Source organism: Rutilus rutilus, assembly GCF_951802725.1.
Source record: "Rutilus rutilus genome assembly, chromosome: 22".
Taxonomy (NCBI): Eukaryota; Metazoa; Chordata; class Actinopteri; order Cypriniformes; family Leuciscidae; genus Rutilus; species Rutilus rutilus.
The window spans coordinates 17,002,661-17,023,876 of NC_140227.1; the positions used below are offsets into that span (position 1 = coordinate 17,002,661).

The 21,216-nt window shown below is 39.2% G+C and overlaps 1 protein-coding gene across 3 annotated transcripts in view; it reads left to right on the forward strand.

Annotated features, from left to right (window-relative positions):
• Window positions 1–16,442, forward strand: part of LOC311282309 (uncharacterized protein) — a 28,680-nt gene extending 12,238 nt beyond the window's left edge. Inside the window, exons 1-6 of one of the 3 annotated variants that reach the window (XM_084396000.1) lie at window positions 9,884–10,224; window positions 10,304–10,426; window positions 14,932–15,050; window positions 15,165–15,312; window positions 15,390–15,511; window positions 15,710–16,442. In XM_084396000.1, coding sequence (XP_084252126.1) covers window positions 9,987–10,224; window positions 10,304–10,426; window positions 14,932–15,050; window positions 15,165–15,312; window positions 15,390–15,511; window positions 15,710–16,330 — 1,371 coding nt within the window. In that variant the 5' untranslated portion in view covers window positions 9,884–9,986 and the 3' untranslated portion in view covers window positions 16,331–16,442. Of the gene's footprint in view, window positions 1–9,883; window positions 10,225–10,303; window positions 10,427–14,931; window positions 15,051–15,164; window positions 15,313–15,389; window positions 15,512–15,709 lie in introns of those variants that run through there. The other 2 variants (XM_084395999.1, XR_014625919.1) reach the window with 2 other exon arrangements.
• Window positions 16,443–21,216: the final 4,774 nt, after the last annotated feature.

The window sequence follows — 21,216 nt, forward strand, 5'->3', positions numbered from 1 at the left end:
TATGGAGGAATGGTCTCTATCTCTTGTCAGATGTTTTCCAAACTCTTCAGGCATTATAGGAGAAGACTCAGAGCTGTTATCTTGGCAAAAGGAGATTGCAAAAAGTATTTAATAAAAGGGTGCCAATATTTGTGGCCAACGTGTTTTGAAGAAAAACATTTATTTCATAATGTGATTTCCCCCGCACTTTCAATTCTTTTACTTCAATGAAAGGTTAGATTTGTGCAAATTTTTTTAATGAAAGATCAAAAGGATAAACAATGCAGATTTATTTTTGCCATTTTTGATCATATTTACCAGGGGTGCCATTAATTCTGACCACAACTGTATATGACACTTTATTCAGCAGGAAGTACAGCTCGTTCCTCACGTGAAGTCATACGTCATTACGCTATTTCTGCATCATTGCACATGTGCAGCCCTTTTAGTTTCGATTTTCAATCCAATCAAGTGTTTACATGTTCTCTCGATCGGATTAGAAAAGGAATAAACCACCCCTTTCAATCCGAGCGAAATTTTATTAGAATCGAGCCAATCAACAAACATTGTGGCATTTTCAAACGCTTTACCCAATTTGCTCTAATCCACTGGGTGCTTGGTTTACGGGTGGGCCTTCATGAGTTTAGCAGTTATGTTGATTTTTTTTTTTTTAAACCCATTGTATTGTGAAAATGCCCACTGATTGGTAATGCCCATTTTGGTTTTGCATGTGCACTTCTTAGTAGTCTAATTGATGCTTCCTCATTAGTGAGAAAACAAAGGTGCATCCTATACAGAAGTCTTGCGTTGAACCACCTGACACACTTACATGACTTCTTTAGCACAGTTTCAAACAATGGTGCATCTACCTTATTATTTCTCTGTTCCTTTGTTTTGCATGCTTGTTATTTGAGTTTGATTTGGATTGTTACTGACTGCAATGAGATATTGTACATTAACTGTACAAAAACAGTCCATTATGCTGCTTTAAATTGCAAACTTTTAATTATCATATTTTAATTTCATTATAATCATAAACCTACTGGCTTGTGGCATAAATAGTTTTACCGTTTACTGCAGTTTGTTACTCTTCCAGTTTTTTCCCTGTTGCGGCTCATGAATCGTAAGAGCTTATTTCCACATTGCAAAATAAAGTAGATACCAAAAAATGGTTCTGAAACCTATCCAAAAAAACGTTAACACTGTAAAGTGTAACATGATGAACAAGATGAATGATAGCATACGCTTAGCCTAAAATGCCACTCTGATTGCGTGTTACAGATAGTGTGGATTTGACAAAAAAGACTGTGTTTGTAGGTCTGTAAACTATGTAAGTCCTGGTTGTGTAAATATGAGAAAAACTAAATGGATCGGACCGATCCACGGAGCACTAAAACACTTTTGTTGGGGGAGGAGAGAGAGTGAGTAAGCAGGGCATTTTCTAAAAAGACGGTAGAAAGAGAGAAGGAGATTAAGTACTTCCGGCTCTGTGTGGCTCTGCGTAGACACGTTGCATTTTTCTCCTCGCCTAATTAAAGGGATACTTCACCTCTGGGAAGATGAATGTGTATTTAAAATAGGTCATTTAAGTAGAAGAAATGTGAAGAAATTTTTGAATTTGGAGCTTTCTAGACTGAGAAAAGCCAGAAAATGTATTTTTGGCTTATGTGGATGAAAGACAACAACTCCCAGAATGCACTTGCTTCGCTGCCTTAGGAGGCCACGCCTACCGGTAAGAGTGCGCAGTTGTTGAAAACAACAAAGCTAGCCTACGTGATGAGTTTGCGAGGGATAGAGATCGTCCAAAATGTCCGGGATTCGGCTTTTGCGTTCTACAGTCGCCATTCATCATGTTTACTGTGGCGAGCAGGACGAGGCTGACGGCCGCGGGAGAACGGCGCGAGGCCGGTGGCGTCATTACTGAGACGCGCCGGGTCTCGCATCTCTCACGGAGGAGCGGGAATTTTTCTTAGCAATGGTAAAACGCACATCAACCGATCACTTGTTTAGCGTTCCTGTAAACACTACATTCAAATTCACCAATCGGAATGAATTCAGTTAGATTGAAAGGTGTGCATGTAAACAAGGAATAGCGACCGCAGAAAGCAAAAGCTGAATCCCGGACATTTTGAACGATCAAGTCCGGGAAAAGGAGGATGGTTACTTACTCAGCTTTCTCCTACTATTCAGCTTTCTCCACAGAACAAGAGCTTGCTAGCTTAGCTTCCAAAGAAAGGCTGACTGTGTGTACATTCTGACTGAGTGAGATCCCACCCTGTATGGGCGGGCTGAAAACATGCGGAACAACTCCATCTACTGCCTGTAGTCTTTAGCCTCTGTCCAGAAAATCCTCCGATGACGCAAAATGACGATTTTTGCGTCATCGGAGGATTTTTTCCAGACAAAAAATACATAAATCTCTTGTCTCAGGGTCATATGAGGGTGGAAAGCATGGTAATTCGAAAATACTACAGGTTTTCTACTAATACAAAGCTTAATGCTAAATCCTGAAGTAACCCTTTAAGCAATTACTTCTCTAAAACCTTTGTTACTGATTTTGCATGTTGCCTGAAATGTGTATAAAAAGTGCAAAATGTCATTGAAGACACTTTGGAACTAATCTGACCCTACTGCGAAAGTACAACAAAGAAGAACTCGTCAAACCAAGAGCACGGATTATGGGCCTGAGGTAGAAAATGAGGCATGCTCTTAGACTGCCATCCTTACTGAAGATGCAGCATTGTTGAAAGAATATCTGAAGTAACATGTCTACAAAACATGTCTACAAAAATCTGAAATACTGGACATGAAATTACGGAAACATCATAAGCCAATTGCCGACATGTCTACAAAAATCAGCAGTAGGTGAGCAGCACATTTCTGATCTCGAAGTCAAGAGCACCTCAACAGTCACCCGGGTCTCAGATCTTGAAAAGGGTTTGGAAAAAGTGATGGAACGTCTGGAGGATTTAGAGAATAGGCACAGATAGAATGTATGCATTGTAGGCATGAAAGAAGGAATAGAAGGTACTGACCCAACTAAATTCTTTGAGCCTTGATATCCTCAGTACGTCGACCAAAGATAACCGAATTAAGCTTGAGTGCGCTCATCGTACTGGTCCTCCGCGTACAGTCAGTTTGATGCAAAATATCGCACCACAATTGTAGCTCGGACAAGCTCACAGAGTGCATCGCTTGCCTGGGACACGCCGTGACTGCACTCACTGAGACCAGAATGGTGCTGACAGCACTGCAGCTGAGAACAGCAACTCGACAGCTGAGAATGTTGCTTCTCCCCTGCAACTATCAGGACAAATTTCACTCTAAAAGATCATATTTTTGCAGGCATTTGTTTCAAAACGCCACACCTTGGGGTGCGTTGCTTGCCCGGGTGAGCCTGAGAGGAACTGGTGCTGGTTCAAAGTTGGTTCAACTTGTGAACCTTCTCAGAACCTGTTTGGTTTTCCACTGACTAGAGAGCCCAGCGAACGACGTCGTTACGTCACTGTGTACGTTGCCATAGGCTACGTCTTAGCTTTCCTATAAACGCTTGCGCCAACTTCAAGCATAACAATTACAATGGTGGACTACATCGTCTTTCTGCAAATGTTTCTCCTGTCATTGCGATCCTATATTGGGGTCAGAAGAAGACGTTTAGAACACATTTGTGCTGCTCGTCTGGATTACTATAGACGGAGGTTACGTTTGAGAAGAAGTTCGACAATAACCCCGCCCCCAGCCCCCGACGTAAGCATGACGTGGTAAAAGAACGGTTCTAGTCCAGCAAAGAGTTGGTGCCGCTTTGGAACCAATTTTCCTGGCCGAGAACTGGTTCTTTGGCTGTCGAAACACAAAGAACTGGTTCGCGAGTAGGCACCGGCTCCGAACCGGCACCAGCACTGCCTTGGTGGAAAAGGGGTATGAGTGATCTCACGCCGGTTCATATCCCACGTGCCTCACTCTCCATGCAGCGAGGGGATTCCCTGGTGCTCTCCACCCGCGAAGACCAGTGCCGTGCGTTTTTGGTATTTTTTAAGGGTGCCAAGGAGGAATATGTGTCAATAACATGACTAGTTTTAAATACAGGGGTGTGGTCAGACTCCTTGCAGGACTCCGCCCCCTACCACCCAAGGAGCTGGTAACCACCGATGTTAAGGGCCTGGCCTGAACTTGTCATAAAAGCTCAGTTTGGAGTGGTTGACCCTGGAAGTGCCTGCCCACAGCCGCTTCGACGAATGGTTCCTGCAGCTGAGGCGCCATTAGCGAGCCCACCGCAAGGAACCTATCCCATTCATTCATAATTAACTGTTTGCCGTCTGATTCTGTTTGTTGTAATATAGTAATTTGCCAATAGGTGTCATTGTTGTATTGCCATCTAATGTGTCACTACAGTTCGGTTTTTCATTCTTCTTCGTTGTATATAATAAAATCACATGAAACTTCAATAGGTTATGGCAATAATCTAATCTAAAGCAAAGAAGAGGTGCTTTTACACAGAATTTTTTGGGTGAAATAGACAGTGTTGTAGAACTCAGAATGGAGGATAAACTGTTTATTGAAAAGCTGAGCAGGCCAGAGAACTGGGCAACGTGGAAATTTCACATGGAACATTTGATGAAATCTAAAGGACTATGAAGCAAATGTACAGGCAAGAGCAAGAATTTGAAAAACAGAAAGAAAATGTGTATTCTCTGTTGGTGCTGAATGTGAGTACGTCCCAGTTGTACCTGATAACAAGCTGTAAGACCCCTAAGGAAGCGTGGGACACACTAAAAGGACAATTTGAGAGAGAAACTCAATACTTCAAATGTGAAATGAAGGAAGGAGAAAACATTACTGAACATTTGAAACGAATGAAGGAGTTAACTGACCAGCTGAGCAATAGGTGCGGTGATTGAAGAGGAGGACCAGGTTTTAACACTGCTGGGTAGCTTGCCACCAAGCTGTGCTACAATTGTTACTGCACTGGAAACTAAGTAGGACAGTTTAACGCTGCAGTTTGTTCAGCAAGCATTAATAAATGAAGAACAAAAGTGAGCGATGTCAACACAAGTTTGCGGTGATATGCAGGCTAACTCCAATGGCGCTTTTCCACTGCATGGTACGGTACGACTCGGTTCGGTACGGCACGCTTTGGCGCTTTTCCACTGCATGGTACGGTACGGTACGGCTCGCTTCGGCTCGCTTTAAATGGTACCACCTCTGTTGAGGTTCCAAGCGTACCGTACCGATACTAAAATGTGACGTGAAAATACTGCAGATCACTGATTGGTCAGACAGAAACATCACTACCAGCGTCATTGTATTTACGACACGAGACACTAAACCCGCTAGATTTAAATAGCCAGTAGACAACAGCCAACGCTGTAGCACTTGTTTTAAAGGGGTCATATAATGCCATTTTTGTACAAGCTAATATGATTCTTTAGGGTCTAAATTAAAAGTTTGTAATATACTTTAATTAAAAATTCTCATTAGTATTGTAAGAAAACACTAATTTTACCTGGTCAAAAACAGCTCTGTTTTTAGCACGCCGTTTCAGTGCATGTGTCTTTAAATGATAATGAGCTTTGCTCACCCCGCCCCTCTGTTCTGTGGGTACACCGTATCTAACACAATAACCACGTGTTATTCGTTATAAACATGTGATTATGAATTATATTGAGAACGTCGTACATAGAAAACATGCCGTAATGTACCCTGAGTGTAAACCTTAGACGCATTCATTGTGAAGCCTGCAGCAAGGTTTGCAAATTTCGCAAAGATTAATATAAATACTAATATAAAGGTTAATAAAACATTACACTCACATCTTCTGGAGGTTCAGCAGTAACACGTTGGTACCGATCCGTTTTTTCTCGTTTGTAAAGCTGTCTGGTGTGAAATGATTCGCGTAAACATGAAAGCATGGACCATAGTGGGGAATCCCCGTGAGGGAATCCCCGCGTCAATCCTTTGGGCATATTGCTTCAAAAACAAAACTCAGCCACTGCATCTTCAACGGCTCAGATTTAGGAACATCCAAATGACTGCTGTGTTCCTTATTACATCTAAGAACAGAACACCACAATCGCGTAGACGCCATTCTACTCCAGCATATCAACAATGGCGGACTACTATGATGACGGCTGTCACAGCTTGCTCAGGGCGGGTCTTGTGTTGAAGCACGGCTGTCAATCACAATCGCGGGAGGGGCGTACGATCTTATGACGTCACAATATCGAACGGCTTGATTTCATAGATGGTCAAACATATAAGGAGATTAAAACAAAACCACTGGATGGATTTTAATCATGATAGGATGGTTGTGTACAGGCACTGCCAACAGACATTTCAGTGCAATCAACTTGTAAAAGTGCATGTACCATTATATGACCCCTTTAAAAGTGCTTGTTTTACTTGTTTTAAAAGAGTATAAACTTCAAAAAAAGAAATGGCTGAATCGTGGTCAGTGGACGAGGTGCGTACTTTCCTCTCGTTGGTTGCCGAGGAGCGGATGGGGTAACACGGAATGAAAAATTCGCATTTAATATGATGATGTCTTTGCAGTAAAGACGGCAACTATAACGATCAGTCCCGCCCACTTTGAAGCGGTACTAACTGCAGTGGAAAAGCAACCGAGCTAAAGCGAACCAAACCGTGCCGTACCGAGTCGAGTCGTACCACGCAGTGGAAAAGCGAAGCGAGCCGAACCGTTCCACGCCGAGCCGAACCGTTCCACGCCGAGTCGAACCGTACCGAGCCGTACCATGCAGTGGAAAAGCGCCACAAGGCAGTGAGAGCTGACAGATCCGGTTCGTGGAGATGTTACAAGTGTGGGAAAGAAGGACATATCAAGAGTGACTGTCCAAGTAAAAAAAAAAACAGACTAAAACCCACAAAGCCAAAAATGTAACGTGAACATGAAGAAGACTCATCTGAGAGTGCCTTCGTCGCTAGAGAGGCAAACCAGGTCGAGTAGTTGGATCTACTCTGGAGCCTCAAAGCACACGACGTGTCCCCAAGTTATCCGTAAATCTCTACGGAACAGGAAGTGGAACAGGTTGAATCCTTTACATATTTAGGTACTGTGATTGACAGCCAACTGTCCTTTATGAAGGTAAAAGAGTAGCAAAACTCGAGAGCACGTAGATGTGAATTTGAGAACTTGTACAATATTCGTACTTGTACAATAATTATTCGTACTTGTACGTGAACATTTATGCTCACAGCTCCAGTGTGAAAACCTGTAAAATAAAAATGTGAAGTTGAATGTTGAAATTTGCACTTGCAGACAATAGTCACAAACCTGTATTCTGAATTTGAAGCTGCAGACAAGTAGCCTAGTCACAAATGTGTAAAATGCCATTCACAGAAATAGAATGACAGACACAAACTTGCAATATATATTTGCATTTATTCTTACATTCACATTCGCTACATTCATCAACACCTCTCATTATGGGGGTGGGGGAATGGATTCTGACAGCTGGACTGTTTGCCGTCAGATTCTGTTCCCCCTATGTTTCTTACACAGTGAGGTTCTAATATTTACAAAACTGGTGCAGGATAAGTTGGACGATAGCCTTGTGGGCAGTGTGCTGACATCTGGTGCTTTTATGTTTCGAGTGACCCGAGTTCGAGTCCCGGCTCATGAACTTTTTATGATCCCGTCGCCCTATCTCTGTCTCTCCCACTTTGCTTCCTTTCTACATACTGCTATAACATGATAAAAGGCAAAACTGTAAAAAAATAAATCTTTAAACTGATACTTGTTAAGCTCCATCCAAATACAGAATAGAATCAATGTCTTTTAAGTCACTACATCAACACATATCATATATGGGTGGGGGAACAGATTCCAACACCTGGATAGTTTGCCGTAGAATTCTGTTCCCCCCATGTTTCTTAAAAAATTAGGTTCTAATATTTACAAAACCATTGCAGAATGGTTGTTGCTGATAGCCTTGTGGTCAGCACGCTGAGTGGTGCCAGATGCGTTTGAGGATCACTAAAATTTGTTATTTTCCTCTTGGAGATTATAGGATCAAAACCCTTATCAAATAAGTCTTCTTTAAACAAATGAAGAGGACTGTGGAAAAGTTGGGGCACAAGTGTTTAATCGAAACCAAAGGAACACTCAAAAATGCAGTATAACAGTAGGCAATACTTCATAATGACTGCGATAACCGGGCTTATATAGGCAGAGGTAATGAGCTATTGAGACACAGCTGAAGACAATCATGGGGGATGAGACCGGGCAATGAGTTATGGGAAATATATTCCTTGATTGAGTGGTACTAGTCTGAGGTAGAGTCCCCTCTGGTGGCTATCAAGGGCATTCCAGCTGGTGATCGTGACAGCGACATGATGATGGAAAAGAATAAATGGTAGAAAAATTATATATTTTAATGCTTTTGCATTCTCTTGCAAAAGTTTTGCTTTTCTCCAAGAAAATTTGCATTCATTTGCAACGAATTCAAAAGTTTTGAGAGTGAATGAAAAGGTTCTTGGGCTAACACAAAATGTTTTCGAGAGAACACAAAATCATTAAAAAGAATTTTTCCTCCCATCTCATATTTTTCCTTCCATCACCATGACCCTTTAGTTTAGAGTTGCCGTAGAAATATATATTCAATAAGGGATGCAACTGTTAGAAACTACTTTTGACTGGTTCATGTCTGATTGTGCCAATGTAGTTTATGTTATATTAATATATTAAAAAACACTGAAAATTACATATATTGTTTTTGTTTGATATTGACAGCTGTTTGAGGGATTATTTTATGCCGCCGAAATCTATTTTTATTTTTTAATTTACTGTATTTAAAGGATTAAGTCTTATTTCTACTTCTACTTTATTACTTTTAATGGTTAAGCTAATCAAGAGCAAAAGGAAAAATATAAATATGCATATATATTACATCATAAAAAAATGTGACCAGTTTTGAAGTTTTATTACATTTTTGTTCCTGAAATCCCTTCTGCTGGGATCAGGAAAAAAAATTTGAACACAATGATGATTTGATCCAGATCAAAAGATTGGATTTTGTGATCTTATCCGATTTCAGAACCCCCTTTTTTCTTTTGAACAACCCATTTTCAAGATCTGAACCATAGACTGTAAAACCATACGATAACCGAAATCGGATCAAAAGTGTGGGAGAGAGATACCAGCATAGCGAGTGGAGGTGACATCAGTCTTTTAGTTTAGCACTTTCAACATGCAAAATAGCAGATTCTTTTTTTTTTTTTTAAATAGCCAGTGGACACAATAATCTACACTATTTAAGCAATGTGATTCTTATTTTCTTTTTTTTACTGCGGATTTATAGGCCCATGTTTTTTAAATAGGCAATGGACACAATAATCTATACTATTTAAGCAATGTGATTCTTATTTTCTTTTTTTACTGCGGATTTATAGGCCCATGTTTTTTAAATAGGCAATGGACACAATAATCTACACTATTTAACTGCAGTGGAATGGATAAAATACATTAATGAATCATTTTTTTTAACTCTCTATCTGTTTGACTCTGTATATATTAACACATGACAACAATTTGTATGTTATTTGTATCATACAATACAATACAATTTATATTGTTGCCTATGTACTGTGACACCCCTGAATCCTGCATTATAATAAATAAAGTGATTATTGTACCTTATTGAAACTTATTGAGTCCTATCAACAAAGACACCACATGTTCTGAATTTTGGCATCACTTGACTGAATTGTCAATAGCATACACACATACTACTCTGCAGTATTTGCTAGTATGCTATTCCAAATTCAGCCCTTGTGTAAACTGTCAGCTTAATGAGGCACAGGTGAAAACAACAAGCTGATTGAGGAATAGATTTGATTGGTCAACCTGTATCAGCGAATGATTCAAAAGTAAGTACAAATAGCACATTATGTCTCAATAAGCTTGTCAATGTTTATAGACGAGAGTTGTTTAATAGATTTGGGTTGTTGTTTTTTCCTTTTGGTGTTCTGTTGAGTAGTACAACAAATTCACCATGCCTTGGACAAAGGGCATCTTTTTTTTCACAATCTCTGTGACCATTTTGACGTCTTTAAGGGCTAATCCTGAGTCCTTTTCTGAAACTGGGACTGCTTACAGAGCAGTCTCTGAAAATACCATTAAGTTTGGCAAACTTTTAATTGGTGCTCAAGGTGTAGTATCTGATAAAGAAATGGAAATATCGGGGCTGAGGTCAGCAGAACAGTCTGATGAATACCGGTCAAATGAAGAAGGTAATTTGATATCAAATTTAAAGTGGGACCTAGCCTACTCTTAAATGGGAAGTACAACTTAACTTGAATTGTTTTTAAGAGCGGTTCCAGCTTGCTAAAGCTAAGCTGCGACGTCTGGGTCCCTTTGTGCAGTGTGGAAATGATTCAATGACCTTGCGCATTCCAGGACAAATAAGGATGCCACACTTTCTGGTTGATCGAGGTAAGTTGTTGTTTTTTAAAAACCTCTTCCACTAGTCACTGGGTAAAACTTACTATAATAATGAGAGATATGGCCTGTAAGGTTAATTCCCATAGGTGATTTAGTTAGCTGAGGTAACTTAACATCAAGCTACTGCTAGCCCACCCTAGTTCTAGTCAGTTAGTTTGCTAACTCTGCTGTCACCGTGAATATATGACGCAGTAAAAAAAAAAAAACGTACCTTCATAGTTGTCGATGAATTGTGAAATATACAGTTTGAACCCCTTCTCTCTCTTACTCCTGGGAGCATCTGAAAAGAAGTTAGTAATCCGGTGCAGATCATTGATGGTAAACTTGGGTAGATTCTGCATAGCCTGGTTCTACCAGACTCTCGTACATTTCATTTGTACAGAGAGTCTGGCCTCTCTCCATTGACAAACGTTAACTTCCTTGTAGGCGGGTACTCTATTGAAGTTTAAAACTACTTTATCTGACCAGAGTCACTCTGGATCTGCCATAACCAATTGCTAACGTTTGGTCGTGACCAGAGCCCGTCTACGGAGAGCCTGCCCACTCCCTATAGAGCTGGTAAGTCCCGCCCATCCGTAAAACCCCAAGTGGACCTCTAGGTTGAAAAATCGTCAATGCAAGTGAATGGGAGAAAATAATTATTTTCTGGTCCCGTTTGAATTGTGCCATGAATGCGAACATATGTTGTCTGTGAATTTCTTTATATAATTTTTCATGTTACGAGTTTGACAGTATATGGTATGATTCTTCGGCTAGCAGTTGTGGAAAAGACATAACGAGAGACTACATGTCGCCTATGTGACGTCACCCCATAAAGTTGACTTACCCGTGGTTTTCGCCAACCTCAACGATTTTGTCCTCTCCTTGAAAGAAGGCGGTGAAGTGCACCAAAGACACAGCCATGTTTAGCGGGATCCGTGAGCTAGTGTGCGAGTGGTGGTGACGTTTCAAACGCGTCGAAAGCAGCGAAGAGTTGTAGTCCACAAAGTCTAACCGTATCAAACTTCTACCCGCTAAATTGTAGCATTCTTTACACGAAAAATTATATAAATTCACAGACAACATGTTCACATTCATGGCACAATTCAAACGGGACCAGAAAATAATTATTTTCTCCCATTCACTTGCATTGACGATTTTTCAACCTAGAGGTCCAGTGGGGTTAGCGGAAGGGGCGGGAATTACCAGGTCTATTAAGTCCTATTGTACTGAATTTTGGTTGTAGTTCCACCAGAGTTCCACTGGGGGCGATCGCCCATGAGTGCAGAATGTATGGGAGTCTATGGGGCTAGACGGCTAAATTTGTCTCTCTCACCCGATTGCCGTTGAGAAATCTCAAGATTCGATGGTAGGTTTTGCAAGTTCAACATGGGTTATAGGTCGAAAGTTGAATGAACGAGTACTTATGTCCTTCCGATTTCTTACAGGTTGAGTTGTTGTTGCCCATAACACGCTAGCATTCTGCTAATGAACACTGATTGGTCAGTGAAGGACTGATTACGACCAGAGATACCGCTTGATGGCATCGTGGCATCCGAAGCGGGACCAGAAACAAACAAAACAAAAACTCTTCTAGCATGTGTATTTACCTGTGTCAGCTGTGTTGTCGATGCCTCGAGAGAAAAGAGTGCAGAGCGCGAAAGCACCAAAGTGACTGAAGGACTGCCGTAATGCAGTATCTCTGGTCGTACGATGTGTATGACGTCATTGACACTTTAAAATACTTTTTAAAGCAAATAAGTGACTCTAAAAAAAAATCTAACACCCAGCAATGTGTAATTTCTTTGCATCTCCTTTCGAATACAATATTCAAATTACTAGACAAATTATATCCTGAGAAAAGTGGATTTTGATGGGTATACTGCCATAGACCTCCATTCATTCTGCACTCGTCCTGTGAGCGCCCTCATATGGAATCAAAGTGGAACTGCAACCATTTCAGAAGCCGGAAGTGTACTGAGAGTGAAACTTCTCGCCTTATTAGACATTCTCTGGTCGTGACGTATGTCAACTCAAACTAGCGCACGATCTCAACGTCATCGTTCTCAGCCACTCCCTCTGTTCGCTGATTGGACTGGTTAAAAATTGATCGGAGAAAACCAAAGAATACACCACAATCCCAGACGGACTTACTGAAGGAAAATGAAATTGAGCGGAAGTACGTAGGAGGGCGGAGCCAGGCTAGATTCTGCAGGCTTCTCGTGTAAAACAGCACCATCTTCAGGAATGAGGCGAGCGGAAGTGGGACGGCTTACCGGAAACAAACCGGATGTATGCAACTAGAGAATTGCCCGTGGGCGGGCCATAGAGCTAACATTATGTCATTATATTTAAACTTTTTTTTTTTCCTTTTTTTTTTTTTTTCTGGAGATACTATCTGTATATAGTATCATTTTTTTTAAATCTTAAAATCTCATCTTTATACAGAATATAATGATATTTGTGTATATGGAACACAAATAATTAATATAAAGCTTTAAAAAACAATCGTCACAAAATCGCTCCTCCCCCAAAATGGCGATGCAGAAATGTAAATATGAATATATTTTTTACGTATCTCACAAAACAGAAAAATTATATATCAAAAAGCTCTCATTCTCAGATTCAGAGATGTGACTGTAGTTTTGTTTTATTGTTTTAACATCATAGTTCACATTATCTCCAAAAGAATCGGGCAGTAAAATATGATTTCTGTGAAAAGACAAACGTCTCATTTCTACTTCGATTACAGGTGCTCTAACCTCAAATCAGCCACAAACTCTCATCTTTTACCTTAGGATGTTTTCTTTCGAATGAGCCCATGTGTACTTTTCTGTGAGCTCTTCTTGGTAAATAATCCACTGTTATGTCGCGGATGTCCAGAACACAAAACGCGCTCGATCAGAGAAACACGCGATCTACACATCATCCATCATCCACCATCATCATCAAAGCATCCTCTAATCATGACGATGATATACATATCAGGCACGTGTTAAAAGCTGAGGATGTCAGCTTTCCAATCATATGTCAATCATGTATCTAGTCCAGTCAGATGCTGAAATAGCCGACGAATCAGTGGAGCAGATGGGCGGGATCACGACGTTGTTGGTGAGAGGCGCGTCATGGTTGGTGACAAGTGATGAGCAGTGACAGAGACGAGTGAGGGAAGATTTGAGGGTATATTTGTATTTTGTGAGCGTTTTAGATTTAAAAATGGCATCTGGAGAGAGAAAATCAGCAAAAAAGGTGTTCTCTTACGTTGAAGCGATATTAGAAGAGAAAGTGACGATGCATCATGCAGCGACTAGTAGCCTAATGACTCTGAAGTATCCAGGCGCTGGATTTCGTGAGGGAGAGGACCCTGGTTTGACGGGTAAGTTAATTTATTACTACATTTATAATGCTGATAAGTATTTTAGAATTTTTATTTTGAAATTGAAAAGTACAGCAACTGAGCCAACTAATTGTTTCTTGACAGAATATGTGGAAACTTGATTTAGCATTTGTTTTATTAGCAAACATGAGTTGCATATTCAGTATTTGAATAAAATCAGACTTGAATAAAATTATCTAATTTGCCTAATTTTTATGCATGTATGTATAACCATGCAAACCAGTTTGTGTGTAATAAAAACAATTTACTTTGTGTTACAGCCAAGACGCATCTGAGAGATGGGCCTGAGACCCCAACACCCACCCTCATATTTCTATTTATGTTTTCAATTTGTACAAGTGGTCTATTTTAATAGACCATATACAATCGACAAGACTGTTTTGTAAGTTATTACTAGTGTCTCTTGAAAGGAAAATAAAATGTTTGTTTTTATTCACAAAAAACAAACAATTTTAACGTTACTTGGTCTCATTCCTTTATGCCATTTTTGCATATTGTGTTTCTCAGATACAAAGATTAAACCTGAATGAAAATGAAGAAATCTATCAATAAAGTACTTTAGCATATATTAAAAGTAGGTTTTTTGGGGTAATGTCCTTTGTAAACTTTTTTTTTTTTTTTTTTTTGCATTGAGTATTTTAAACTCCAAAGGACTATAGGCGCTAAAATGACACTTTGCCTCCCTTCGGTTACATTTGAATAACTCTAGCTCAGAATTTGATAGAGTCTTTTTTTTTTTTTTTTTTTCTGGTGGATACTGGCACCTATAGTGGAATCAAACAATATAATCAGAAGGTCCCCAGAGCAAACAGTACCTGAATCACAGACTTTCAAAGACAGGATTCTGGGGAAAAATTAAATAAATGGCTTTTTTATTTTATTTTTATCATAATATTTTAAACGCATACAATGCTATTTATGAAGGTTTGCAATCTGATTTAGTAAATTTGAAGGGTTTTCTGTACAATGGCACCAGTTTTTTTTTTTTTCTTTTTTTTTTTTTTTTTTTTCTACACTGTATGTGTGTTGGTTGAATATTTAAACTTGGGTGTGCTAAATTCAGGCGGAATTCCAAAATATGTCTTGGAGTGGAAGAGGTTAATCATCATTTCTTTATCAGGAGCTGAGTCACCAGTGCCTTTGTCTGAGATGCCAGCCAGCTGTGGTTTCTCATTAAAGCGGGCACGCAGAGATGTTTGTCTTGATGCTCCCTACCAGGGTTGTCATGTCAGACAACAGGTTAGTCTGCATGCTAAAGATGACAAGTGCACTGTAGCTCTGCTCCAAATAAGTGAAAAGTGGGCCTTGCATGAATTTTTTTTTTTTTTTTCTTTTTTTTGGATGGGTGGACAGGGTGGACGTTATGTTCTGCCACTCTTTATAATGGGGGCTCCAGTGCAAATGTCTTGCCCTGTGAGTCCTCCCCTCCCTAAAGTGTCCTGCATCCCTTCTGGCATGATTATCTCACTTGCTGTCAGAGCAGATAATGTTAAAGTTCAAGGCAAGTCACATAATTCTTTGAGTTTAATCTAAGAGGTGAGTGAGCTTTGTTTTATTTGTTTTTCTCTTTCCTCTTAGTTGATGGATCATGGCAGCCTCTGCTTCTAGCATATTCTAAATGTTCATTCACATTGGAGACTGTTGATGATGGTTCACTGGTTGTCACTGCGCCATTTACAGGAAGCTGTTGGGAAATTAAGGTACGAATAACTGAGTACCCTTGTCTGATTCAACTACAGTAGTCAACATTTGAATTGGATCAAAAAAGTTAATCAAAGTTGTCCTAAGACAAGAGCGGCTATTGTTCAAAATTCATGTATAACTTTGAAAGGTTTTGATCCACTTCAAACGTTAACTACTGTATATAAATGCTAGTTGATGGTTCATGTCTTCCTCAGGATACTGATATACAGCTCCATTTCATGTACGGTGACCGGGAAGTGACTCTTTCTTGTCCTGTGACACAACCAACGCTGGCCCCAACAATCATTGTTCCAGTCCAGGACCCAGCTGACAGTCAACAAGTGTTTTACCCTTTCCCAATTGGAAGTCCCTGGTGGTATCCTCCCAATTCTCATGGTCGCCCTGGTGTAAGACCTGTACCTCCCACTGTGCCACCGACTACCACTCCTCTTCAAGACCCTAACCAACAAATGTTCAATCAAATGTATCCTATGTCAATGTTTGATCAATATCACTTTAATTCTAGAGGTTCACCTGTAGCACCGATGCCTCAACATTCCAGGTATCCGAAGTTTCCTCCCTATATGTACCCATTCAATAGCCCAGTTGAAGCAACCACTACACCTTCCACGACCACTGCTGCCTGGTTTGAGCAGTTTGCAGGTTATCCTCCCCTGTATCCAAAGTTGTATGGCCCTCAACCTTTTGTGCCTCCTGGTGTGCAATACCCATTCATGCCCCAGTATCCTCAGGATCCAGTCTTTCCTCCTCACAGCCACAAACCTGTGTCTTCTCCTGCTTGGTCATCCTCTATCAACTGGTCTCGCAAACATTGAATGAGATGAGTAATTGTGGAGGTATACCAAAGTGGCAGTTGATACTGGATGAGACTTCAATGACTTGTGTAGTGCTTAATAAAACTTCGTGAGACTCTAATGGTTGCTGCTTTTTTTTTTTTTTTTTTTTTTTTTTTTTAAACTGGTTATGCCCAAGTTAATTTACAGTCTTGTCCTTCAATCTAAGACTAGAACTGTGGGACAAACTGGGCAACATTCTGTCAAAGTGCTTTTTGAATGACTTACTGGTTCCCTAATTGCTGTGTCGTTCCTCCTGAAGGACCCCACTAGCAAAGTTGAGTTCCCCAAAAGCTTAAACTCATGCATTTTCTGCTGTGTGACCCCTATAGGTGTTCTCCTATGCTCTCAAAATCTATACCTAGATAGCAGAGACATTGGTACAATGAAACACAATTTGTATAAAACATCGTTTCACATACTACCTGTTTTAATTAGTGTGTCCCAAATCGTATGTTGAAATATTTTCAAAGATACCATGGTCTACTTTTTCCACATAAAATCCGAAGTGCGGATCCATGGCATGCACACTCTAATGCTTCTATTGCCCACAATCTATTGTGTGTTGGATGAGGATTAGAACTACAAACAGTGTTCAACAAACATGGTGGATGGTTAAGTAGTGGGGTTTAGATAAAGGGGTTTGAGTGAATAATTATCAGTACTTAACCAAGATATTTATTCAATGTTATCCACATATTTAATCTGCAACAGCATTGTGAACTTTTGTGATACATTTGGTCATTAACTTTTAAATGCATCATTGTACAAATTGCAAATGCGTGAGTTCTACCTATAAAAAAAAAAAACCTAATACTGGTTGATCAATGTGCTACATTTCTCTCAGAAATGGTAGGAAATGAAATTTAATTGAACGTGGAGGATTTTAACTGTGACAAGATGATTGACAGGGCAGTTTAAACAGTGAGTTGATGGTCCTTAGTCATCCTCTTGTAGAAATTAGGCTATATATGTTACATTTTTGTCCTCTATCAATTTGACAGTTCTCCAAACTCAACTGCTCTCTTGGTTTTACAAAAATCACATGACCTTTTGTGTACCATTTTTCCAAAAACAATAAACTAAATTCTGTTATTTGTTAGCCCCAAATTGATATCTGCTGGTTTAGCAATACACATGGAATGCAAATGTCCTAATTTTTTACACAGCTTTCTCAAACACAACATCTATAAAAGGAGGAAAACAACTAAGAATAAGAATGGCAAGGGTGTAAGAGCTCTAGTTTGTTCAAATATGTGAGCCATGCAATTACTGCACTTTTACTGTAAACAAAGATATTATTTTCCTGGATACCGGTTTGCTAAAAACACCTGTGATTCTTGTATGTTCCAACAGAATATTGTAAGGGACATATATGCTGCAAAAACCACATTTATAAATGACATAATATGAATGTATTTTTAATCATATTATGTCATATATGTCCTACATACAACTAAAGCCATATAGATTTTCATGTAAAAACATAGGAAAATAATGCTAATTTAATATGAATGTCCAGCATGGACAAGTATAAAACAGTGCAGTTTACCAATCAGTATAAGGCTGTACTTCACTCATGCTCTTGTTCTTATCTTGTCCTAAGTGGAGCCTACGCCTATAGTCATGGTTATCACTGTATATAGTCAACCTTAGATGAAACACAACATTTAAACTACACACAAGCACACATTTTAATTTCAAAATGATTTATTCTACAAGATACAATTGCATATTTCACATATCAATAGTTTTCATTTTAAATCCTGCATCACCAGAATTCAATTTCATTTGAGACAATTTCTCTAAACTTATTCAACAGTTCTATTCTTAACCTACAAACACAAAACCTTCCTAAATGTCGAAGTGATTCTTATGCATATCACTCTAAAAAATTATTCAGTGGCTTAGTAAATATCAAAGTAATAATTAACTTTATTAACATAATAAAATCTCTGAATATCATTTACTTAATAGTTTAAGTTGAACATACCAAAATAATTGACTAAAAATCCAACAATTAATTTTGTCTGAAATTTACAGTTATATTTAAGTTTGAAGTTTTTCACTAAAATAATTTAGTATTTGACTAACCAATTATTTATTTAAAATACACTTAGCTAATTATATTTGTGATTTTCCATCACAATATCTGAGAATGGATAATTAACTGATCTGTTAAAAAAAATAATTGCATTTTATAAATATATATATATTTAACACATAAGAAATTGATTAAGTTTACTCAATTAAAACAATGCACCCACCCTCTGACTTCACATGACGACACCTCAATGGTTGAGGGAGCGCGGGCTGTTTGAATTCTTTTCAGCCTCCAGAACAGTTCTCCTCTTCTCTTCTCAGCGTCACAGAATTGGTGCATTTCCTCTGTGAAATTCAGGTTTGTGTATGTTTTATTTTATCTGTATAATCATTACTGTGCTTTAAATCATTTTATTTAAAGCGAAAGAACAGAGACTCAATTTGACTCTAATTTAAACGAGTGTCGCGCCTGTCTTTTCGCGTGATTGTAACGCCTTGCATTAAAAAAAACACACGACTATATTCCTAAAGATAATGAATATTACTTATTTGGATGATAAAATGTTCTCAGAAATGTGCACTGTTTGTTTATTGGCAGGTTATGGAATCAGTCGCACGTCCATCTCCGGCACAAGTACCAGCGCTGATCCGGTGGATATTGGATAACAGACCGGTTGATTACACTTGAATTACTTGAATGTTTAGGCCTAAATGTTTAATTTTTACTTTTAAAATGTCTGTTACATGAGTTTAAATGTAGGCAATATTGTATACGTGTTAAAATAGTATAAAATATGCTGTATTGCTGTAGGCTACTCGAAAATAAAGGCCAGCTGGTCTGCTGGTACAACTTTGCAACCAATGTTGGCATTTAAAAACGTATTGTATATACTTTGTGTTCTTTTTGGAGTTAGATAGCAGTGCATCTCATTATGAGTACAATCTTCACAAAAAATGTAATGGAGGAATGTGATTGGCCATCAATGTCCCTGGACAATGAGGAGGCAACATCATTTGTTCCACAATTTCAACCACTGGTGGCACACAATGATGTCTTGGGGCAACAAAACATCAAACGGCTCCTAAACACCCAAAAAACTCCCTCAACCTCTTTCTGCAGGGTGATCAGGAGCAAATGGAGTGAAATTTTGTATTTGTTTGAGACAATGTCCATTCCACCACTCAGCACTGGTGCCAGAGGGGTTTGAGGATCACTCAAATTTCAGTATTCCTTTCAGCATAATTCTCCTTGCCTGAATCCAATTGAGGAGTTCTTTTCCTCTCAGAGATGAAAAGATCGAAACCCTTACCAAATAAGTCTTCTTTAAACAATGGAAAAGTTGAGGAACAAGCATGGATGAATCCATCATTCAGAGTTTTTTCCCACAATGCATGATTCATGAAAATATATGTTGTGATGTTGATAATATTCTCTGGCCAAATATAATTAGGCAAGATCAATGATTCAATGACTGCAGTGATTTATTTATTAGTATTATTTTGGTTGAAATTTAATTGTTATATGACTAAACTCCTCGTTAAAGAACATCATGATAGACATTTTCATTAATGTATTTATATATCTACACTACAGCTGAATTTGTCATCAGATCCACATAACACATCACTTATTTTCGATGTTAGTATTTATTTTTAATAAATGCACTACTAGAATAAAATGTTAAATTTCAAAATGTAGGCTGCTAGTTATGTAAAGAACAAGAGTCAAAGTTAACAATCAGACCCATTCGCACTAAACTGTCATGAACTGCTCGGAGACGCAAAGGTCGAGGATCCAAATACAGTTGTCCATCAAAAAGAGTAATTCAAAATCCTAGTCAAAAACAGGCAAAATGTCATAAATGCAGGGTAACCAGTGCAAACAATAACAGGGAACATGAACACAGGGTCGAAACCAAAGGAACACTCAGAAATAAAGTATGACCAGAGCCCGTCTACGGAGAGCCTGCCCACTCCCTATTAAGCTCTATTGTACCGAATTTTGGTTGTAGTACCACCAGAGTTCCACTGGGGGCGATCGCCATGAGTGCAAAATGAATGGGAGTCAATGGGGCTAGACAGCTAAATTTGTCTCTTTCACCCGATTGCCATTGAGAAATCTCAGATCTGATTGTAGATTTTGCAAGTTCAACATGGGTTTTAGGTCGAAAGTTGAATGAACGAGTACTTATGTCCTTTTGATTTCTTACAGGTTGAGTTGTTGTTGCCCATAACACGCTAGCATTCTGCTAATGAACACTGATTGGTCAGTGAAGGACTGATTACGACCAGAGATACCGCTTGATGGCATCGTGTCATCCGCAGCGGGACCAGAAACAAACAAAACAAAAACTCTTCTAGCACGTGTGTTTACCTGTGCCCGCTGTGTTGTCGATGCCTCGAGTGAAAAGAAAGTGCAGAGCGCGAACGCACCAGAGTGAGTGAAGGATTGCCGTGAAGCAGTATCTCTGGTCGTACATGTGTATGACGTCATTGACACTTTAAAATACTTTTTAAAGCAAATAAGTGACTCAAAAAAATCCATCACCCAGCAATGTGTAATTTATTTGCATCTCCTTTCGAATTCAACATTCAAATTACTAGACAAAAAATTATATCCTGAGAAAAGTGGATTTTTATTGGTATAGCGCCATAGACCTCCATTCATTCTGCACTCGTCCTGTGAGCGCCCTCATATGGAATCAGAGAGGAACTGCAACCAGTTCAGAAGCCGGAAGTGTACTGAGAGTGAAAGTTCTCACCATATTAGACATTCTCTGGTATGACACTAGGCAAGACTTCACAATGAATGACTGGATAACTGA